The sequence below is a fragment of the Akebia trifoliata genome, chromosome 6 (assembly GCF_017979445.1).
Source record: "Akebia trifoliata isolate Shusen 1 chromosome 6, ASM1797944v1, whole genome shotgun sequence".
NCBI lineage: Eukaryota > Viridiplantae > Streptophyta > Magnoliopsida > Ranunculales > Lardizabalaceae > Akebia > Akebia trifoliata.
Window position 1 is genome coordinate 29,057,356 of NC_141380.1, and position 24,536 is coordinate 29,081,891.

The window sequence follows — 24,536 nt, forward strand, 5'->3', positions numbered from 1 at the left end:
TAAGGAGAAAGTAAGCTAGAGGTTGAAGACAAGGGTATTTAAGTTATTTACACTTAGCCTCTCATAGTCAAATTCTTTTGAAGATATAAATATAAATACCAAAAGGGTATGTGCTCTGTTTTGGTAAGATTAATCTTGCAGTTGGTAAGCCAGACTATTTGCAAGGTAAAAGAAACAGTTAATCTTTTTAGATAAAGGATCTTAAAACGCCAATAATGTTTTAAGAAAAATATTTCTTCCAACAAAAGGGGCTGCCCCATTCTTCATCGCCGCCAACAGACCTGCCAATATATTCGTATTGAAAATGTTGTATCAGTTCAAGTCCTTGCTCATGGGTAAAACAGGTTTTGTAAGATCATTTAAGATTTATCATTCCTAAAACCATATACCATATGTTTGTCGAAACTCGAAAGCAAGTATTATCACTGCGGATCTTGATTTGCTTTGTGTGGGAACTGGAATTGGAGAGCATTAAACATGAACCATTTGTGTTACCTTTGGTTTGGAAAAAATTTAATGGATGATCCATGGGACTGGTAATGGTGGTTTGGTCTCCTCTCCATCGGTCTGCCTGAAAGTTAAAGCTTTTGATTGCTTCCTACAGTTCTCAAAGATATGCAAATGAAAACCAAAGCTGTCGCTAATGTTGAATGTCAGAAAATCGAAAATATTCCAAGCTGTGGTGGTTGGTTGGAGGTGGTTCTCACCCTAGAATAATATCATTAGGTTCTAACATATTTCAAATATGTGACTGCATCCAAAGACTCGACACAGATCTATATAGAAGCTGTCGATCGTCTTATACTTGAATTCAAAAACATGTCTCTTTCGATGTTAGATTATAGGCTATTTTATTTTTAAACCACAAATTATCTGTAGATGGAACTTATGATCATTTCAAACAATGGGTAAAAATAAAAAATTTACGAGACAGATCCAAGAAGCCAGTAAATGAGAGATTCAAACTGACAAGTATTGTTGTGTGTCAGCAAACAAATCAAACTGAACATAATTCTGTTCTGTAATGAAAAAACAATTCAAGTGTAATTACACTTCCCACCCATTAAAGAAACGAAAAAAAAAAAAAAAACAGAAAAGAAAAAAACAAAGGGCAGCACAAGTCTCTGAAACAGTATGAACAAAGGTAGCTATGACAAAGTTTCAATGTTAGATCCTATTTAAAGTTCATTCGAGTCTGAACTCATGCAACGATTTGGGACTGTAGAGTATGTCAAAGGGTTTGTTGTCCAAACTGTCCTTTAGAATTGTGATTTGACCTTCTTTGAGAAGTATATCTTCATCAAGGGCTTCTATCTTCTTCCTCAGTAAGTTCACCTCGGAGTTCAGTAACATGTTCTTCTCGCTGTATTGCTTCACTTCCTCCCACATAAGATCTCTCTCTTCAGAAACTTTTGGAAGTATACCCTTTGTGATCGTCAGCTCCTTTGTACATTCTTGCAAGTCACTTTTAAGATGGTTTATGGACTCATCCTTCCTCAGCATCTGTTTTTTAATCATAAAGAAGTGCACGACAGATTTAAGAAATTATTATTCTAAACAAAACAATCATAGTCATTATGCCAAAACATATTAATTTCAAAATTGAATAAACATGAATATACTCGGAGCCAATGAACCTGAGATGAATTGTTGACCATACAATAAAGATTAGAAGTGTGTCGGCTATCTAATAGATATTTAATGTGGTTGACGAGGTTGATATATGAGGGCTGTAAGAAGGTGAAGGGTAAGGGAGCTGTCACATCATATCTAAAATGAGAAGTGCTACCCTTTCTTTAACATGTCTGGTGCTTTGAAATATACGTACTTCACATGGCATTTACGGATACGGAGGAACAAATGTCAAACAGAAGGCAAGGAGAGGCCTTGTTCTGCTCATGTGAGGATGGATATCATTCATCTTCTAAAATTGAACTAAAAATGAATTTATTGCAAATTCGCACTTTGTTCCTATTAATCAGATTAGATGAACATTGACATTAGAATTCTATAAATTCTCAGATTTCAAATTCCATGGCCTTTTCAACTCATATGCCCAACTCGTTATGTATAGCTCCTAATGTTACATGATTGAATAATTCTTGCCATGTAAGGTATAAGCACGTGCAAAATAACATACATGCAATGGAAATATACAGAACTGCATGCATACATATAAAATTTGCATAAGTTTGTATGTTTACATCAAACATACATATCTACAGAAATAGAAGACCTACATTACAAACATGTGCATAAATAAATGAGATTAGATGCAGATTCATTCAGCAGAGGTAAGGATGCACACTCACCTGCAGTTCAAGATCCTTCATCTTGTGAGATATGGAGGAAAGGGCATCTAGTGAAGCCTGGACTTCACATCTGAGGATATCATGACCCCTTACTGCTGTTGCCAACTCAGCTTCTAATTGCTCAACTTCCTGCTGTTTGGAAAACAGCTTTTCTCGTAGTGCACTTGTCAGTAGAGTTTCTGCCTTAAGCTCAAATCTAATATTGTCCTATAGAAGCAAAATTTGAACATCAATCCCAAAACAACTAAAAGTCAATATATCATCAACTAAGAACCCGAGTTCAGCTTCATCTGGAGAAAACAAAAAAACAAAAAACAGTTTTAAAAGATGAAATTTAAGCACCAATTTACCTCGACCTGACTATTCAGTTTCCCTGATCCACCCCCTTCAGTAATCTGTGACTGAGATTCCAAAGTAACTGGGATAGATTTCTCGTGCAACAACGAAGAAACTGTCAGCAAAGTTCTCTTCAGATTTTCAAACCCCCTCTTCAAACTCTGAACTTTCATATCAGATTCTACTAGAAAATAACTATCTAAACCATTTCTGTTAACTTCTTGTCCAGGTTCGGTGCCTGTTTTCACTTTAATGAGTTCCAGGAACTTTGCACATAATCGACAGCTCTCATCGATCAACGACAACCCTTGATTCTGTAAGTAATTAACCCGAGCCTGTAACTCCTGATCAAGCTTGAAGGATGTAAACCCATCATCGTTTCCGCTGCCACGTAGGCGGTCTAATAGATTAATATTCTCGTGCCGAAGTGTCTCAACTTCAAGCCTGTATGATTCCACCTCCCTTCTCAAACTATGTTCCACACCTGTCAACCTCACCAGCTCCATTTGCAATTTACCTACAACATTATCAAACTTCTCTGAGGATTGCTTTTTTTCAATTTCGTCGCTAAGTCCCTGCCTCATCCCAATAATTGTCTTCTCTTGTTCACTGCAAGTCCTTCGTAATCTAGAAACAGCTTTCTGCAATTCCTTGTTTTCCTTCTCCTTCTCTTTGTAGCTTCTTTGGATGGAATCCCGTTCTGTCTCTGCCTCAGTAAACCGCTCCCGCAACTCCAACAAGGTTTGCTGAAGATCCTGACTTCCTTCTCTTGCTTCTTCAAACCTTGCCATCAAATCCTTCAGTTGTAGCTCTGAATGTGTTATCCTGCTTTTGCTCTCAACCTCCTTACCATTGAGGGAAGAGACTTCTCGTTGAAGGGAAACATTCTGCTCGGCCAACTCCCTTACCCGCTCCCGTAACCTCTGCTCTTCTGATTGGTATTTCTCAAACTTGAATGACCAATCACTTGATCGTCTGTCTAGTTCCTTCTCCAGTCCCAACTGCAACTCATTCTTCTCCCTCTCTAGTCTCCATGTCTGTGAGTCTAATTCCACTTTTGCCACTCTAAGTGCTTCTTTAGCAGAGGCCCTATCAGCAATTCGACATTGCAATTGGGCCGACACTTCAAGAGCCAAACTTCTCCTTTCTTCAGTAAGGTTTCTAATTGTTTGAATCAAAACCGATACACTGAAGTTACTATCTCGAAAAAGGTTATCATGTTCAATTTCCTCTGAAATTAGCACAACCCTATCCGCAGCTTCCTTGGCTTTTCTACGTAATTCAGTATCAACATTTTCTTCAGTTTGCACTGAATAAGTGCCCACTGGAACGTCTTCAAGAAAATGGCTATGTTTCTGGCAGCCTAAGATTTCCTCCCCACGATACTCATTTAGGGTTCTGCAAGGACCATCTGAAAGACAATTTTTTTGCGTGAACCCATCTGAATTTGAACTTTGATGGTGTTCTAAGTAGTCCTCGTGAATATCTTCTACAGTTGTTGGAGTGTCAGGGTCCAAATCCCGGGAATTTATATTAGGCTTCTTGGGAAATACCTGTGTGAGTCTCTCAATCACATTCTTCGCAAGTTTCTGTGGAGATTCGGACCCAAATTCATTTCTTGCTGAGAGGCGAATGTGGCAATCTCTCATTTCCCTAAATGAATAAGACCTCGGCGCCTCTTTAGTACCAGTTGGTGAAGTTGGTGCTGTAGATTGAACTCTTGGGGGTCGCCAACGAACACTATTGCCATTACTGGATAGTTTTCTTTGAGAAGAACTGTTCTTTGGCCTCAAGCTCCTGTCCTGCTGTTCCCCATCAATATAGAGGTCTAGGACCTTGTTTGAGGCATGATTTAAGCGTGAAGACCCACATTTGAGTGGGACAGGTGGAGAGCTATAAGAAGAGTTCCCAGATGAATCGATGTAACCTTTTGATGAAGAACTAGGAGAATCTAGCTTCTCTACTCCACATGCCTTCCGAGTAGCTGCCCTTTCACCTATCTTAGCCTTGGATCGATGCCTCTCTGGAGTAAGGGAACGACGGCTGTACAAATCACAAGTGCAATAAAATTAACAAATTAATGAGAAAAGAAGTATCCTCCAAAGAAGAAAAACAGATATACCAACTACATAATTATTGATTTGGGGCCAGAAATGTAGTTAAATAAAAAACCTTACCAAACTGGATAATCAGACGGATGGAGCGGAACATTGCTGCTAGTTGTAGAAGGAGATATACTTCGATGGTCACACGAAGAAATCAAATTCCTTTCCCCAAATGATGCTGATGAAAATGAAAGGCTCCTTCTAAGACCTAAAGTTGGAGGACAATTTTGGCTTGAAAACTGTTTTTGAGATTTGGAAAACAAGTCCTTTGGGCTCCGAGAGCCGTTCTCAAGTTTGTCACTAACTTGATTGTTCACTCCATTTTCCCATGGAGTCTCCCAATAAGTTTTCTCATCAGTTGGCGGTGAAGGAACCGTCTTGTTGTTTCCGTTGTTAGATGTGGAAGATCTAAAGAAGAAGAGCTTCCTCATGTGTAAATACTCAACAGAAAATGCTACAAATTCTTAAGACTCCTGGTCCTGGACATACATTAGCATTGAAACCCAAAAGTAAGGATGAAGGAAACTTGTCTTATTAAGAAATGTTGTTAGCTACACAAGCGTCATCATGGAAAGCTTAGGGAACCATTGATATCAGATACAGTGTTATCTACGATTTCCAACAGAATCTAATCTTAAAAGACTTCATTAACAAAAAACAAGGGTTTCAGAGCCATTGACCCAGAAAGAGATAGAGTGGTTTCAGCAATGTTTACTCATTTTTGAATCATTTGAGATAGAGAAAAAGAAATAAGAGAAACAGGGTTCTGCCTCAATCTTATAAACAAATAGAAACTGCAGTCCCTGTCTCCTTGATTTCTAAGATAGAGAATACCCCTTAAAAAAATGGGATCATCAATCTATATCCCATAAATGAAAGGAAGAACTAGGTATGAAGCTCAACAGGAATCAAATGACCAAACTACCCTTAATCCTTCCTTTCTGCATCCCATTGTACCATTAAACTCTCTCTCCCTAGAATGAGGATGCCATGGTGGTGATGCTAACTACATGTTCAACTTCAAATAATTTAAGAAAAACTTAGAATTTTTTTTTAATTTTTCTTTTTTTTGCCTAATTCAAGAAAACTATAAGAAATCTCATAAGAACATAAATAACCTAATTCATCTTTTCACTGTTTCTCTAATCCAAAACTACAAAATTCCCTGAAACACAAAAGAATGGAAAATCCAGTACAGAGTGGCCTTCAAAATCTCTGAAATGTTCAACATATTTTGTTCCAAGAAAGTGTAACACAAAATTCAGTAAAAAAAATAAAAGACACAATTGGGATTTTTATCATTTTATATAAATTAAAGCTAATAAGATCATAAAAAAAGAAAAAAGAAAAAGGAAACCCAGTAAAATCGTCTTGAAATTGTCTACAATTCTAATTATTTTTATCCACTTCAAGAAAACTATAGCAAAATTCAGTTTAAAGAAAAGAAAAAATGGACCCCAATTGAGATTTTTTTCCTCAATTTCTATAAGTCAAACCTAACCTACTTAGATCATCTAAAGCAAAAGAAACAGAAAATCCAGTAAAATGGTCTTCAAGTACTCAAAAATTATAATTTCTGATCTTAATTTATAAATAATAATAAATAAAAAAATCTATAATCTAAAGTAACCCAAGATCATTTTTGTGAATCTCTTTTCTTTAACTAAAAATGAAAAAGAAATTACCTCATAAATTGTTAACAAACCTTTGAAACTCGTTTCCTATTCTCTCAAAGAACAAGTAGAAATCAATCCAAATCTTCGCGATGTTATTTCTCTGAATTAAGAATAGTTTCGAAATCCGAACATCGAATTATCGAATCAAACAAAAAAAGAAAGAAAGAAAGAAAGAAGTGAAGTTACCGTTAACTAGTAACCGATTTCCTCGGCTTTGAAATTCGAAAAATATCCGAATTTTCAGGACGTTTAAATGCAAAATGTGAGAAAATCGGCGATTCGATCGCGGGAAGCGAGCGCTCCGATTAACTTAGGCGTTAAAAGTTTGAAGTTCGAAGCTTTGCGGCGATGGATGAAAAGATTTGAGGATTTTTATTGGAGAGGACGAATTGATCGACAGTAGACTGTAGTCCCAGTGACTGACGGAGCGTTACAAACTTATAATTTAAAATTAGGGCATTTCACTCACACCCCTGATAAATTGGTTCAATAAGAAAGAGCCTCATCTACTTTATCAAATTAATGAAACCCCCTCTTATTAGTAGTTAATACTTAATACTGACTACTGTCATTTGATTTCAATTTTTTTTTCTTAATTTTGTTTGAAGTTTTACATTAAATAGATCTTCATGAAACATACAAAATACATATATTATAATTACAAAATGGATGCACAGATCAAACATTACAATTAAATCATCAAAATTATGAATATATTATTTTCTACTTGTCATTTATATTTGCAAATAGGCGAAATGGATCAAAAGTAATATCTAAAATTTTAAAATTATAATTTTATAGAAAAAAAAAAAAAGTGAAGTAAATATTAATCCTTCATGTGTAAAAACTTTGTGAAGATTTGGACACTAAGTTGACTGATTTCTAGATGGGTTAAGTTTGTAGTGCATTAAGATAAAGCAACCCTACTCAGTCTTGAGGACATAATAGAATCCATATACTAGAGCACGGGATTGTTAAAGTTATTTTTCAGGGTGGAAGGAATTTTCAAGGAAAAAGATCTCTACAATAAGTATATCATTCTCTATCGTAAAATCAATAGAATAGATCATAATCGTCATTGAAAATTTTAGGCACGTTAAAAAAGGCGAGGAAGGAGCATTTAGAATTGTAGAAGATAAAATTAAAAAAAAAACTTACTAATTGAGTCATAAGTTACTGCCCAAAAGTTAAGGGGCATTTAGAAAAAAATCCCTCTTGTATGGTGTAATTAAGTAATTTCTCGATGTACCTATTAGTTGTTTATGGATAAGATCAAATCTAAAATCCGATCAGTTTCTTATAACTTGAAGTCCGGATTGGGAATTTGGATTTCAATAAGGATTTGACATTATAGATTTTAATCTAGTATCATATCAGATCAATTATGGATCAACCATGTATTAATTCGATAGAGACAAATCCTATAAAATGTGTGAAAGTATATAATTATAATATATATTTGAAGTTTTGTTAGTTATTGTATATCAAATCGGATTGACCCAATCCAATTGCTATTTGATTGGGATTGGATCCTAATACTGAGAATTGAGATCTAATAAAAATCCGATCGGATAAGAATTTGTTCCTATGCTAATTAGACTAGTTTCGGTTCAATCCAATTCCTATCGAATCGACCATGATCCGATCCGGATCTGATCCATTGTCTACCCTAGTCGAATGATGGGTGCTGACGTTAAGGTTTTCGGGGTGATTAATAATAAAGGAGGTTTATGTATTTCAGAAAGTTGGTGGAGGTGGAGGTTTGCCTAATTAATGATATTGCCTAAAGGGTAATAATAAAAGGTCAGTGAATGTCGGCGGAAACGGCTCTTTTTGCTGCCTGGAGCCTTCCCTTACTATCAAGTACCCATCATTTATGAAAAAAATACGAAAATGCCATTCCTTTTTCGTACAAAAAGTTACTGACCAAGTGAAGACTTTTTTTCAGTATTTCGGTCTGAAATCCGAGGTATTTTTGTAATTTTCCATGAGAGTAACCTTCATTTTGAAGATGTAAATTTACTGGGACACCCTTTCACCTGAGTGCCCTACAATTATTAAGTTATTTAAAGGTTATTATTTATTGACGAAGTCCACTTAATTGCTGGCATGCTAATCCAATGTGGATTTTTTTCATAGAAAATGTGTGAAGTGCTAGAATGAGAATAGATACTTAGGGTTGTCAATGAATTCGATAAAATCCAAAATCCAATTCATTCCAATAACATTATATGTGAATTATAGATTGGGATTTCAATAAGGATCTCATCAGACAAAAAGATTATTGAATTGAGTAAATTTAAAGGTGATAAAAAACATTTTGATCTAAGGTTGTGGGATCAAAAGTCCATACATCTTTATTGAATATGCTCTTCATTTTAAAGAAAATTGTTGCAGATGCTATTAACTAAATTAACACCTTTAATTAACATTTTTAATTACAATAGTGATATATTTGAGATAAAAGAGGAAATATAATAAAAAGGGATATTATTGAAAAAAGATAGAAAATAGAAGGTTGAAGACAATAAAGTTGAAGAGTATCATTGAAAAATGAGAGAAGAGAAAAATGAATAAAATTTAATGGGTATTATTGTAAATGAGGTAGATGAGAAAATGTAATAAACTTAAAAGATATTTTCTTATATGTTATTATCATTTTTTTTTTCTAAGTACATGAAAGTTAATTATGTTTTGCATATTGAATTGGATTCGATTAACTCTAGATCCAATCCAATTGTTATAACATGAATTTAGATACTAATATTGAGATCCGATAAAATTTTAATCCAAAAAAGATCCAATCCAAATTTTATTAGATAGGTCTGGGTCCTAATCCGATCCTTTTTGGATTGGTCCCAACTTAACCCCAATCTAAACCCAATTATTTGAGAGCTTTAATGTAAACTTAATGCGTACCTTAACATAATTGAAATTACTGTATATTAGCATAAAGATATGGAAGGAGGAATTAAAAAATATATTTTAAGGGTATTTTAGTAATTTAAGTAAAATTTAATGGATTATTGGAATAATTCAAAATTTCAAGTTTTTAAAGGCGCGGACTACTTGCATCGAATTGACTTGTACAAATCATATGTAACATCACAATAGATAAATGACAAAACATTTGGCCGATTATTGGAAGGGCCACCAAATGACACACTTTTCTCCTCCCCACATGAAAATATCTTTCTTGTTTGACTCTTTTGAATTTTCCTCCATTTGCATGGAGTAAAAGCATCGAAAAAATAACTGATTTAAGAGAATTTCTATTGCCACATTGACTTTTCCTCATAAATTGGATGATTGAGAGATAGATACGGTTTTAAAATTCTTATGAAGATGATCAATTTGATTATTTGAATAGTTCTCTCGCATTTGGAAAATAAAAAATTACAAGTTGTCTCTAACTTATTAGTTTTATTATTCACATAGATGAATAGATGTTTAGCATTGTTCAACTACACAATAATGTCTGATGAATGGTATCTATGTCAGTTGGATAATTAGTAAGCTCGTTTATGTAGTTGGGTAAAATCGAATAAGGGTTTTATGTTCAAATTGTTAATATTAATTATATCATATTTTATTACTAGAATTCACATGTGCCTAAGGCTTGGTATCCTCTTTGGGGTTAAGAGGGTAAAAAAGAAAAATAATAAAGTTAGAGGTATTATTATAAGTCTTCAAGATTAATGAGGTAAAAGAACAAAAATAACAAAGTTGAAAAGATATTATTAAGAAGAGAAACATTTTTCTTAATAACTTAATAAGATTTTAACTTTTACTAAGGATCATTTTCCTCAAATGGATTATCACGTTAGCAATCTAACACTACATCCCTCTAAATTTTATAAAAAACTCATATCCAAATCCTTTTGTTTTTTTTTTTCAACGAACAATTTATTTTGGGCTTGATCCAAGGTTTTGAACATGGACGGATGCCAAACTTCTACCTAACTCCAAAAGTTAAAATTAAAATTCAACTGTGAAAAGTAACTTATTTTTCTCAAAGTAAATAGAATTTTGTCCTCTACAACACTGAATCATTGGATCATGTTTTTTTTTTGGGTAAAGGGGGCATTGGTACCCCCTTTGGGGTTCAAGGAGCAAAAGAGCAAAAGCCAGTAAACTTGCGAGAGGTATTATTGAAAAATAAAATAAAAGGGAAGAGATAATAAATTTGGAGGACTATTTTATTGAAAAAAAAGGGAAGGAGAGGAAAGATAATATAAAATAGAAGGGGGAGAGAAAAGGAATAAAATTTGTCGGGTGGATCCTAATATCCTACAAAACTGTAATTGGATGAAATGTTTATCCACCACAAAATTGTGATAACGTGGATCTTATAATTGTATTTCATTATATAAATATAACTTTTGGATTTTTACAAATATTTTATAAATCTTAGACAAGAAACATAATTTGACAAAATCATATTTGAAATTATAACAATTATTATATTAAAAGATTGATTATTTTCAAAACTTATTGTCACATAGAGGATATTTTCAAAAGATTGATTTCTTGAGTTGGTATTGTGGATTTTAATCTCAAGTATTTTAGAGGGAAAGGTGCTTTTGTAAATTTGACAGAAAATGGAGGATTAAAAAGTAATTCCAATTTATTTATTTAGATTTTTAGATTTTTTTTTTCATATTAGGATTAAATGTATTTTATAATTTTAAAATAAAAAATAAAATTAAAAAGGTGGACCTCAGCTGAAATTTTGTAAAAGTCTGGGATCAAGAAAAGGGTAAGAGCAAGTGTTGGAATAAGTAGACCTCAGCTGCAAAGAACATGCAGAGTACAAGACACAATGATTTGTGATGGAGCGATTAGATATGGAAATAAAGTTGGTAGGGTCAACCAACTCTTCCTTTTGTCCATCAAAACCCCATCTCATATTGATTTCTTTAGTGAGGGTTAAAACATTCACTTCTTTTGTTTTCTTCACGTTATGTAATGGGTGTTACCCCCCTCTCTTTACCAAAAAACAAAAAAAAAAAAAAGTATATTTTTGTATTTTATTGAGAGCTGATGCAAAAAAAACTTTTGTCCAACTCTTAATATATGTAAATTTGTTTCTTTATCCATATTTTAATATTAGAATTTTGTCCATGAAATATATATCTTAGATGTATAAATAGAAAGTAAGAAGAAAGACTATTAGAATGTGCTACTGCTAGCTAAGTTAGTTGGTAAGTTTAAGGGACGTAATATCATGGATTTGGGTTCGATTCATATCTTCGCCGAGTTATTGATCTCATTAGAAACATATTTAATCCATGGTAACACCAAAAACTTTAGAATAATGTTGAAGTGACCTCAATATTATACCTCATATCTCACTTTCCACTTTTCTATGGTTCTTACACCATTATAGATGAGAGTTTTCTCCTTTGATATTACCACACCATTATAATATATGCCTATATCCCAAGCTTTTCATATAATGACTAGGACATGTATATCATGATATCAAATCACAAGTGATTACTTTTTTCATAAATAGATCACATGCGTAATTGTGAAGGATACCCCCATATTTTCAATTTGGTGAGATTTCCCTTGAATTTGGTCTTTAATGAGAGATTAATATAAAATGACTAAAATGCCTTCATCTTCCACCTTTGCCCAAAATCTTGATTTTCCCAAAAACCCATTGGCTTCAACTTTCAAAGGAGAACATTTTTTACTCACATCTTTGTTGAATATTTTCAAAATAAAAATTTAGATTTTGTGACTTAATTTTGTGATTTTTCTTAAATTAGATTTTGAGGATTTTTGTGTATATAAGATTTAGCCCCACATTGCTCACAAGTGAGAAAGATGAATACCTTATAAGTAGTAATCAATATAGTTAGTTATATTTGTGTCACACTTTTAAGACTTTGATTCGATACTTCAAGGTGATGCACGCACATGTGCGTCGTGCGAAAGGGTGATTGGAGAGTCTTAAAGTTTTCGAAATACGAAATCATCAAACGGTTGTGGTAGATTTGTCACGCATGATGGATTGGATGCAATCTGCACCACATGATTTGGTGCATTGGAACAAGTTAGTACCCGATCAGAATCGATAATCGATCAGGTGTGTGATCGGATCCTTTAGATCAAATTATAACTAATCGGACACGATCAAAGTCATTAGATCATGCAAATTCAACTAATAGGTGTTGATTAAAAATGCATGAGACACATATCTTTGATAGGATGCAATTTGGATCGTTAGATCTAAGATCAGACAAAATTCAACTGCTATTAAACTAAGAAACATTAAATCATAGTCATTGATTAACAAACAAAAAAATTACTATAAAAACCAATCAGAAATCAGATTTCTTAAGTAAAAATTTTTGTCTTCTCCTTTTTATATGCTTATGCACTTGACATCCTCAGTTTCTAATTATTCCCGAGTGTTCTATATTAAATTGGACCGTACATAATCTGATTTAGTAACTAAAATATAGATTTCTCTGTATCTTGAAGGCACTTATTTTTTGACCCCTTGTGTACCATGGTTCTAACCAATAAAGGATAATATTTGTCTAAAAGAGATCGAACCAAATTTGAGCATAGAAGTTATTTTCTTTATTGAATTACTCACGATTTTAAAGTCATAATTTCCAACAGTTTTAGACAAATATTTGTATTCGATGGAGCTGGGTTCGACATTTCATTATTTTTAAATCATGAACCAAGATTTGTCTCATCTAGATCATTTTGATGGACAACACTTCACTCGATGGCAACAAAAAATATTGTTCTTTATCACTACATTGAACATAACATATGTTCTAGAAGATGATCTGGAACTCATTCCTGATGCTACTCCAGAAGACAGTGCTAAATTAAAAAAAGGCGTAAGAAGTAGAAGGCATATGTTTTCTTGTGCAAAAACCATATTCTCAATGCACTCTCCAATTCGATTTACGATATCTACTGCACTGTCAACTCAACCAAAAAACTTTGGGAAGCTTTGAAAAATAAATACAAAATAAAATAGGCAAGTATCCAAAAATATCTTCTTAGTAATTATTTTAAATTTAAGAAATCCAACGACAAACCGATTTTGTCCCAAGTACCTGAACTTCAATTAATCGTTAGGAATCTTAAGATTGTCAGGATTGATCTTCCAAAAGATTTTCAAGTGGGAGCTATCATTTCGAAGTTTCCTCAGTCTTAGAAATGTTAAAAGAAAAAGATGAAAAATGAGGAGAAGAAGTATACTTTGAAGTCTCTACAACGTCATCTTCGTATAGAAAAATATGCTCGTAATAGGGAGCATAAAGATGACTAAATAGAGAAAATCAAAGTAAACATAATTGAGGGTAATAAGCCTAATAATATTAATTTTAGGTTAAAACCTAAGAAGACTTCCTCCTTCAAGAAGAAAGTTTATAAAAATAAAAATAAAAATAGTAAGTATTTTTATTGTAATAAACCTAGCCATTATGCACGAGAATGCCAACATCGAAAGAAGCAATTCAAGAAAGAGACAAATACGATAACGATAGAGGAAAAACTAATTTTAAAATTAAAGAGACAAATACAATCATTGACTCAGTTATGTCTAAAACAAACCTCTTAATCCCTAAATCCCATGACCTATAATCACAACCATTTATCTGGGTTTGGAGCACAAGCAAACTTACCCTAACCTAATCGTAATTATATAATGTCAATCCTTTATTAAACCCTAGACTAGGACATGTAATTAATTACCTAAACCCGATAAACTATAGCCTCAACCCTTTAATATCATGGCTTATCACACAGATAAAATAACCCTAATTTGAATTTAATCATGTCGCCTCAACCCTAAATTTAACTCTATAGTCTAAAATAAAATTTACCCTAACCTAACCGTGATCGTATAATCTCAACCCTTAATTAAACAATAAATTCTAAAATAAGTCTTAATCCCTAAAGCTAAGTATCGAAATATATGTAGAGAGTAGAGAATGAAACAATGGTTTTGAATACTTACAAATAATTCCATCAATCAATCGATGTCTTTCTTCTTGTTACCATGAATTAGTGTAATAAACTTCATATATTTCACAGATTTCATACTAATATTGATAAAACAAAAAAGCAAGCAATTCAGCCATTGTGTAATTTTAAAATTATCATATTTGTCTTGAACTAGATAAACAAGGTTCAATGGGTATAAACAAGTCAAATGGGTGGTTTAACAGGATACTAGAACTAATTTACCTCATTTTCAATATCTAGTGTTGGTTTCTGCAAAATAAAAAATGGATGCAAATTCTTAATAAATTCTAAAATTTTAAGTAGTGACTCGTAGAATTACTTCAAATGAATTTACCTATATGAGTGAGGAAATCAGGTCATTTCCTATGATAATTAGACCGTTTCTAAAAGCACTCATGAAAATAAGATATAACGCATAGTCATTAATGTGCAAAGCAAATATAACACTCAACCTCATAGAAAAAAGTATGTATGAAAAATATTGCTCGTCTCTAAGGGTCCTTGGTTCAAGATAAATTCACCACAGCACATTGACAATGCTTTGATTATTTACACTAAGTAAATGTTCAAATCCAAAAGATATATCTTATCCATGCACTAGTTTTTACAATGATGCCAATTTTTTTGTAAACCAATGTAATTATTTAATCGTTCTTTAGTTGTAAGAACTACGAAAGCTCGATCCCTATTGGGTACGTAGGCAGCCAATTAAGTGGTGCAGTTGTTTTAATAATATATATATATATTTTTACTATTTATATTTTGAAATAGTGGGGGTTTGTTGGATATTTTCAAAATAAAAATTTAGATTTTGTAATTTAATTTTTTGATTTTTCTTAAGTTAAATTTTGAGGATTTTTATGTATATAAGATTTAGTCCCACATTACTCACAAGTGAAAAAGTGGTGTACTTTATAAGTAGTAGTCAACATAGTTAATTGTATTTGTATCACAATGTTAAAGCTTTGATTCGATGCTTCGAAGAGGTATGAAACACCATCCATGCATGCAAAGGCGGAGCTAGAATTTTGCTCATGTGGGGGCAACCAAGAGTAGAAATTTTTTTATAGGGACAACTAAAAATTAAAAAAAAATATAGTTGTGGGGGCAACTAAGATTAGAAAAAAAAAATTGTGAGGGTAATAGTGGTAGATTTTTTTATTCGTTGATAAAATCTGTTGCAATATCTCACTGATTCATAAACTTTGAAAATTCTTGTGGGGGCAAGTGCCCCACTCTAAATCCGCCCCCGTATGCATGTGCACACACACACGTATATGCGTAATGCAAAAGAGTGATTGGGCTCTTTGAGACGTACTTTGCACTTCACATCGTCACGATGAACTGGAAAACCTTAAAGTTTTTGAGATACGAAATCATCCAACAATTGTAGATGATTTGTCACGTGTGATAGATAGGGTGTGATCTGCACCGCACGATCAAAATAATTCCTAATCGAGAACGATCTGATGCGTTGATCAAGTTAGTACCCGATCATAATCAATCAGGTGTATTGATTCATGATTGGTATTCGATCGTGGATGATCGAATTCATTAGATCAAATGGCAACTGATTGTACGCGATCAGAGCTATTAGATCATGCAGATTCAATTAATAGATGTTGATTAAAAAGGCACGAGACACATACCTTCAATAGGATGCGATTTAGATCGTTAGATCTAAGATTAGACACAATCCAACAGCTATTAAACCAAAAGCCATTAAATCATGATTTTTGGTAACAAACAAAAAAATAACTATAAAATGCCAATCAAAAATTAAATTTCTTTGCTGAAAATTTTTATGTTATCCTTTTTCTAAGATTAAGCACTTGGCATCCTCAATTTTTAATTATTCTCGAATGTTCTAGGTTAAATCGGACCATATATAATCCGATTTAGTAATTTGAGTGTAGACTTCTCTGTTTCCTAAAAATACTTATTCTTTGACCCCTTGTGTATTGTGATTATTGTCAAAGAGATCGAACTAGATTCGAGCCTAGAAGTTATTTTATTCCTTCATTAAATTACTCCCTATTTTAAAGTCATAATTTCCAACAATCTTAAGCCAACAAATTCATTCTCCTTTGGCCATCAAACCTAAAAGACCAAAATAGGATTTTAAGAGAGGCCCAAGTTAAAAAAAAAAAAAAAAAAAAAATGAAGCTTTTATGAATATTGGTTGTGTGATGGTATAATATTTGGAGTGGTATTATAACAGCCCAAAATAAAAGAAGACGCAATACTTGATAATTTCTGTCCAATATTGGCAAAATTAAGCCCAGATGTCCCTCTTTGTACCCATCTTATTTGTCCGGTTGTAAAAGAAAAAAAGGCCCAGCTAAGCTGAATGAAGCTGCAGTTCGTAACTCTTTGCCTTTTGGCCATAATATGTAGCATCTCTTATGAATCAGATTGAGGTCTTCATTTGAACACGTTGACCAAATGTACCTAATGAGTTTAGATTAGATTTAAAATTAAATTTCCTAATTTCTTTTACCTATTTTTAAGGTTTGCATCATTGTTGAATTTTTTGTCAAAAATTTGTGTTGGATGGGAGAGAAATTCTACAGTTTTAAGCCATCATTTAAATTTGATCTCCAAAATTTATAGGTCTTGTCCCATCGAATTTTTCAGCTTTAGTGTTCGAAAGTGTACCTTTTTCCAAAATTCAAAAATGAAATTTCAAAATGCATTGATCAACTGTTCATGGCTGACTGATCTTAGGCGAGACAAATGGCCTCTAAGGTTGACACTCAAGAAGTCCGTTTTTTAAGAGAAGCCATGGTCACATCATTGATATCTCAATACAACCAAAACTCACACTATCTCAACGCTATCCATATAACACGTCTTCAACATTTTCAATATCACATTCATACCTATCCTCAGCCTACATTATAGCGATTTAATATAGCGACTTATTTCATTTTCACTATTATTATATTTCATATTAAAATTTGTTTGTTTTGTTTAATATTTTTCCCTGATTTTCTTGAAATTTTACATTGTCTAATTTTCCCAAATGATCAATATACATATATATATATATATATATATATATATATATATATTTTAATTTTTATTTCTATGTTTCATTATTTTTCTCATTTCCCCCCCTTATCTCTCTCTCTCTCTCTCTCTGTCTCTTAGTTCTTTTTCCTCTTCTTCAAAGATAAAAATAGGGTGTGCAAGTGATAGTTTTTGTAGATTTCTCTACAACGATATCTATACTCTACAATGGCAAAAACCCTAAGATGTTTTTATTTTTATTTTTAAAATCAATCATATTTAATATTTCCCTAAAGCTTTTGTTAAAGAATTAAAATTAATTAAAAATATTTATTTACTAAATATATATTATAGCCTAAGTTCAAGTTGAGATATTTCTCTAACTCGATTGATTACTCTTTTAGTTTAGAGATTTCACAGAAACATTATACTCTCTAAATAAAATAAAATAAAATAAAATAAAATAAAAATAGAGTAGGAGGAGGAGGAGAAAATGATCAGGTAGAGCTAATACTTAAGCCATCATACTGGCGATCAAACCAATAGGAAACAATTATATTCATCATCTCATTCTCTCCCTCTCCCTTTCCCATCTCTAATCACAAATAAATACATCATCATAATAATTCCATAAATCCAAAACAATAACTTTTCAAAATAAACCCAAAACATTAACACATCATTATCATCTTCAAAAGCCTATTTCAAATCTAATAATTTTTATTTATTTATATATAACAAAAATTAGATACCATCTTAATATCCAAATCTACATCAGAAAATAAATTAAGGTTTTAAAACAAAAAAAAAAAATTAAACTAAATAGTTAAGAGTGGGGGGTAAAGAAAGAGGCATCAGATCTCCAAGGTGTTAGCATCAATGAAAAATTCAGACGCAAATTACCCATTAATATGAGTTTCCTCATTTGCACCCCCAACCCCTCATCAAATCCTAAATCTAAATCACAGTAACATAAAAATACAAAAATATAGGAAAGAAAGAAAGATTTCAGAACTCAAGATGGATAGAAAGCCAACTCTAACTATGTATGATAAAGTGCGCAAGGAGGAAGAAAGGTAGATTAAATAGTGAAGATTGAATAAGAGAGGGTTGTGAGGATATAATTTATAGACAAGATTTTTAGGGTTAGGGTTTTGTTTCCTATTTGAGTGAGTCTGGCAGGCTCCTTCTGAAATCTCAATCGTCCATTACACAGAATAATATAGACCGTAGGATTTGTCTAACCTAAGCTCTGTCGCTCTGGATTCCTAAATCGGATAGGTAAGTATATGGTGCTCTTCTGGACCATTTCAAATGATACTCCGCATATCCCATATCTCCTCTGTTTGTGGGCCAAAATTTTCCATCATACTTTGGCCCATCCAAAAATAAGATAAGTCAGTCAGCTTATGTTTGAGACGCAAAAATATAGCCCAAGCCCATATCATTATTACCCTGACCCTTTTTAGGCCAATTCATGTCGGGCTTGGACTGGCCTTCCTGATGTTGAGTCGTTGCCCCCCAAAAGACCTGCAAATAAAAAAAAACCTGACCCAACATACCCAAAATCATGTCAACGGGGTCCTCTCAAGTTGAGGCCTAAGGCAAAATCTTACAGTAAGGCCTTTTTTTACATTTAACATAAAAATAAAAATTAATTATTTAAATAATAAAAAATTATTATTATTATTATTATTTTTTTAACTTTTTGAGATGAAAAATTACTTTTATATTCAAACTTTGTTCATACAGGTTTAAAAGATTTTAATTTTATTTTTTAAAGTTTAAAGATAGGGTTGTTTAATTTAGGTTTTTTTTACTAACAATTTTTTGGGGAATCTGAATGTGGATTTGAGTTTTTTTTTTTATTATATCTTTTGATGGAATAGTCTAAATGGAATCATGATTCATGAATAGGGGTGTCAATGGGCCGATTCTGATTTGGTTCCTAAGGAATTTAGAGCCATAACCATTATATTTAATTTGGTTCCGGTTCTTGTTGGTCCCGGATCCGATTTCAAAATAAATGGAATTGAAACAGCCAAAAATCATGGGTACCCATCAACATAGTTTAAAATCTCGTTTTCGGATCAATGTTTTGATTTTTACGAAAATTCAAACGATATCGAAACATACCCGAAATCTTCTCTCTCCCTTTCCCTTCTTCTCTGATTTTTTCATAAAAGAGTCCAAACATAGAATATTTTCGGTTTCCAACCTGTTTCGTCTCGGGATTTGAAAGTATCACAATGTTTCGTATAAAACATTAAGATGCAAACTGAAATTTTGAAAATACCTAGAGAGAAGTAACGTTGTTCTTGCTCTCATCTTTTCTCCTCCAACTTCACTGGTAGAGACAAGACGTCTCTCTCGTCTCAAGTGATTTAGGTGATTTAAGTCTTTTGTTTTGCAAATATATGAGTTACAATGACAAGTCCTTGGCATCTTTTGAAATAATCTATATTTTTTTTCAAGATTTGCATGAATGTTTCAGAATCTTCAGATAATGTTTCCTTATCATTTCAATTTTTGAGCAAATTAAAATAAACAAAACATTCATTTTCAAGCTTAAGATTTAACCAATTTCAAATTTCAAGGACAAGATATGATTTTTGGACAAATAGAAAATATAGAATTTTGATTTTTCAAAAGGGTTAAGATGGGGTTCAAAATGACGAATTGAAGGTGAGATTGGAGAGACTAAAAATAATTTATCAATAGAAATGTAATTTTTCCATATGCCCTTCCACTTAAAAGTGGCTGTATTTAATTGTTGAACACGTGCTAAAGTAGTTGGTATGTGTGACCTGCCAAAAAAAGAAAAAGAAAAAAATAGAGAGTACTTAAATCATTTTATCAGTTTATAAGAGGAGGCCGAGGTCGATGGGACATATCATCCATGGTTTCAAAATTCGATTTGACGTCTGGTCTAGTCCATGGGTGAGTGAACTTGTCTTGAACTAGATAAAACAAAATAATTATAAATTTTTAATAAAGTAAGGTATATTAAAAGATGTTCAGTTATAACATTATGTTTTATTTGTGTTATTTTTTTAAAAGAAATTAATGATTTTAATCAAAATATACAAAATCCTGATTGACTCAGATGAGTTTTGTTGAGTCATTCAAGATTTTTAAAATATTGTCCGAGTTATCTTGTTTATCTCGTTTGTGAAGTCTGAGATGCCTTGTAAAGCTGTCTTCGAGCATGGTTTTAAAACTCATTTTGACAGCTCGTCTCACCCATGAATGAGACTGAGTCATCTCGGATGAGTTTTTCGATACATTTGAGTTGTTTTGTTCAACAATGAGAAAAAAATGAACCATGGTTTTACATCTGATACGTTTGACTTGTTTATCCATCTTGTTGATGGACGATATCGAGACATATCAGTCTAGTCATCTCGTTCTCGGACAAGATTTAAGACTATGTCTCTGAATCTTCATCGTGGATAAGATTCAAAATCATGATAACATCTATTTGAAAAACTCGATCATAGAAATGTCTAAAAAAATCATTAATCAATGCATTAATACGTGGCATGTGTCGTGGTCCTTGTTAACAATTTGGAATACAACAAAAATTCAATACATGAAAAATTCCAGTTATATTTGATTTTGGATTGCAAAATTCCAGTCTAAAATTCGATAAATCGAAAATATGCAGCACATGCTTCATACGTGTATTATTCATCTCATTTCAAAAATTCATAAACCAAAATTTTTGGTTATATGATAGTGGTGGTGAAGGTGATGATATAGTGGTGATGGTAATAATGATGGTGGTGATAACGAGGGCATTGAGGTTATTATTCCATTTTTTTTATAAAAAAAATACCAAAATCAAGGGACAAATCATCAATTTGAAAAATTAAAGTATAATCTCAAATAAATGTCAAGGGTGATGTCATTATTTTTTTTAAAAGATAAAAGGGACATTTGCCACCTACAAATAGGGGTGTCAATGGGTACCCATTTAATCGGAATCGAAAACCGAATCTCTTTTTATTAGAGCCGATTAGAGTCGGGTCTAAAATGGAATCGAACTGTGGGTACCCGGAACTAATTTATTTTGTCATTTATTTCCATACTATATAAGATTTAATGTATTTTTTATTTCAAAATAAATGCATATTATATACAATTCTTCAATTTTTGGTCTAAATTATTGATTGAAACTTAAAATGAGTTATTCTTTTAAAAATTTATTACTTTTAACAAAGATAAATTATTTACTTTTGAAAAAAATCATTAATTTTTATCTTTAATATAACAAATTATAACTAAGTTTATAATTTTGTTGATGATATGTTAATTTTTTGAAGGAAAATTTTTGTTATAATGATTTGAAATACTTTTTTTCTCATTCAATTTTTGAGAATCGAAATCGATGGGTACTCGTGATTTATGGCGGTTCCTATTCCTATTCCATTTATTTTAGAATCGGAATCGAATTAATATTAATGGTTATGGTTCTAAATTCCTTAATAACAGATCCATTGACACCCCTACTTACGAAGGTGGATTCCTCCAAAATTTTGAAGTATAATCACTTTTAAGTCAACTTGTATTACATGTCACAACTTACAAATTTACACTTTACAAGAATAAGTTACAATAGTCAAAATATTTTGTTTTATGGGTTAAAAGTTTTGGAATGAATTGATTTTTGGTGAGGATGATCCCCATGGTGAAGAGATCATACTCACCAAAACCAGCTCATTCTAAAATTTTTAACCCCGTCAAAACAAATTCAAGAATCGTAAATCATACATTTTTTTTTATAAACTAGTTTTGACAGATTAAAAGTTTTAGAATGAACTTAGTTTCATCGTAAAGATAATTCTCACTAAAAATTACTAAATTTTTTAACTCATATAAGACAAAACAAAATTGGCTGGTGGGGGTGCCTTTAACATTACTCGTGGTACTTTCATTAAAAAAAAACAAAGGAAAATTCGTGAATTTGTGGAGAATTAAACGGGTTAACGTGCTACATTTACTGAGTTAGACACTGTGTTCAATATTTCGATGACGTGGCAGTGCACGGACAACTATAGAGCGTAGTGTTGAACAAAGTATCCAACGAAGTCCAGGTCAGGATTTTTTTTATCAAATTTGGACGAAAACATTAATGAATGACACGTGGTAGATTCCCATGTGTCCAATTGTCCTTTGCCAAAGAAAAAAAACAAAGCCGGCTTTGCGCTTGAAAAATTCAAACATAGAGAAGTCTCACTCTCTCTCACCGTCATGCTTTCTCTCATATTTCTAGTTTTCCGTCAATCTCTTCTGTCTCTCCATCTCCCCTAAACCTCTCCATCTCCCATCTCCAAACAAGAGCTTCAAACCCTAACTCTTCTTTAAAACTTGAACTATCAGAACCAGTTTCCGATGGAGGAAACGGAATATTCGGCCGTGGTACCGGCGGATACGATAATGGTGGTGGTGGTGGTTGGAGTTCAGGCCATAATAGGAGCGGTGATGGAGATTTTGAAGATCGATCGAGTTTTGGAATTATTGGAATTTTCTTGAGTGGTTGGAGATCTAGGGTTTCTGCAGATCCACAGTTCCCTTTCAAGGTTTTAATGGAGGAAGTTGTTGGACTTAGTGCTTGTGTTCTTGGTGACATGGCATCTCGCCCTAATTTCGGACTCGATGAGCTCGATTTCGTTTTCTCTACTCTTGTTGTTGGAGCAATTTTGAATTTCGTCCTTATGTATCTCTTAGCTCTTACTACCTCAATTTCAACTTCATCCCCAAATCTCCCTTCGATCTTCTCTACTTGTCCTAAAAGCCACATGTTTGAAAAAGGATCGTATGGTGTAATTGATCGGTTTGGGACTTTTGTGTATAAAGGAATTTTGTTTTCTGTTGTTGGATTTGCAGCTGGACTGGTTGGAACTTCGATTTCGAATGGGTTGATTAAGATGAGGAAGAAGATGGATCCTAATTTTGAGACGCCGAATAAGCCTCCACCGACATTGTTGAATTCTCTAACTTGGGCAATTCATATGGGTTTGAGCTGTAATTTGAGGTATCAGACTTTGAATGGGATAGAGTTTTTGTTGGAGAAAGGGCTGCCTTCATTGGGATTTAAGGTGGCGGTTGTGATTTTAAGGTGCTTGAATAATGTTGTTGGAGGAGTTTCATTCGTGGCATTGGCGAGATTGACGGGATCACAGAAGAAGGTTGTTGATGAAGAGGAGGCAAATGGATTGGTAGAAGAGAAGAAGAAATTGGTGGTGGAGGGGATCCAAGATTATACAACCATTCAGCCTAATTCCAAGTGATTAGGAGGTTGTAATGTAATGTATCTTCTTCTTGTCTCATCTTGCCTACTATAAGGTTTACTTCACTTTTATAAGAACAAGGAGATACATTATCTTTTCTTAATCCTTACCAACTAATCTGATCATTGTAGAGAAATCGAACCAAGAACAATAAAGAAGGAAAAATAATCAAGATGCAATCACACAAAGAAAATACAAAGATTTGACATAGTTCCCTCAAGATTGAGGTACATCCATCTATCACACCAATTCCATTATGAAGAGAAAAATCTCAGTGGAAGAAAAACCTACTTAGGGTTTTACACAGTGCTTAACCAACAAGCATTGTATTAAATGATGAATAGTACTCTTTGCTGACCAACAAGCCATAACAATCCTAATGCCGTGAAGACACCTTATTAGTTATTATAATGCTAGTGTCATAATTTTATACTCAATTAGTCTTCCTCGAACTTATGGTGATCAACGATCATATTGTGTTTGTTGGTATTAATTGTCTATTTTGCGTGAGGATGCATGTTATTAATGAGATGATGAATGTGACCGGCCTTTTAAAATGAGTAGTGGTTGAGGATGATTGATAGAAAAATTTATTGTGTCAAACAGAATATGTTGATTTTATTGTGTGTTGGCGCTTTGAGATGTTGAACTAGTAATTGTTGAGGAATGTGTCTTCCATGAATCCGATGTTAGGACAATTTTCAATGACCCAGTCCTTAAGCGAGCTCACAACATTGCATGCATGGATGGATCATTTTTTTCTCAACTGAAAAGTTTGATGCATCGGGAGCAACGACT

General features: G+C 32.8%; 1 protein-coding gene, 2 non-coding genes and 1 pseudogene across 4 annotated transcripts; 1 reads left to right on the plus strand and 3 right to left on the minus strand.

Moving 5' to 3' along the window:
- Window positions 1-952: 952 nt before the first annotated feature.
- Window positions 953-6,847, minus strand: LOC147400685 (CAP-gly domain linker). Of its 2 annotated transcripts, none has more exons than XM_086446488.1 (5): window positions 6,616-6,847; window positions 4,826-5,232; window positions 2,663-4,691; window positions 2,313-2,519; window positions 953-1,503 (listed from the first exon to the last, which is right to left on the minus strand). In XM_086446488.1, the coding sequence occupies exons 2-5, from the start codon at window positions 5,182-5,184 to the stop codon at window positions 1,186-1,188; spliced, it is 2,913 nt and encodes a 970-aa protein (XP_086302614.1). In that variant the 5' UTR covers window positions 5,185-5,232; window positions 6,616-6,847; the 3' UTR covers window positions 953-1,185. The 2 variants fall into 2 exon arrangements, with proteins under 2 accessions (XP_086302614.1, XP_086302615.1); XM_086446489.1 differs by lacking the exon at window positions 6,616-6,847 and adding an exon at window positions 6,439-6,598.
- Window positions 6,848-17,936: 11,089 nt separating this feature from the next.
- Window positions 17,937-18,018, minus strand: LOC147400686 (small nucleolar RNA Z102/R77). Its single transcript, XR_015179562.1, has one exon. It is a non-coding gene; the product is annotated as a small nucleolar RNA Z102/R77 (small nucleolar RNA).
- A 273-nt stretch (window positions 18,019-18,291) lies between these two features.
- On the minus strand, window positions 18,292-18,379 carry LOC147400687 (small nucleolar RNA Z101). Its single transcript, XR_015179561.1, has one exon. It is a non-coding gene; the product is annotated as a small nucleolar RNA Z101 (small nucleolar RNA).
- A 3,473-nt stretch (window positions 18,380-21,852) lies between these two features.
- LOC147400688 (protein RETICULATA-RELATED 3, chloroplastic pseudogene) lies at window positions 21,853-23,917 on the plus strand (annotated as a pseudogene).
- The last annotated feature ends 619 nt before the right edge of the window (window positions 23,918-24,536 follow it).

What these genes read in the sequence shown, in the direction of transcription:
- LOC147400685 (XM_086446488.1), bottom strand. Translation starts at nt 5,184, where the DNA reads ATGAGGAAGCTCTTCTTCTTTAGATCTTCCACATCTAACAACGGAAAC. An exon ending in CCGTCTGATTATCCAGTTTG is followed by an intron (nt 4,692 to 4,825) that starts GTAAGGTTTTTT and finishes TGATTTGTACAG; the next exon opens with CCGTCGTTCCCTTACTCCAG. An exon ending in AACTGAATAGTCAGGTCGAG is followed by an intron (nt 2,520 to 2,662) that starts GTAAATTGGTGC and finishes TTGCTTCTATAG; the next exon opens with GACAATATTAGATTTGAGCT.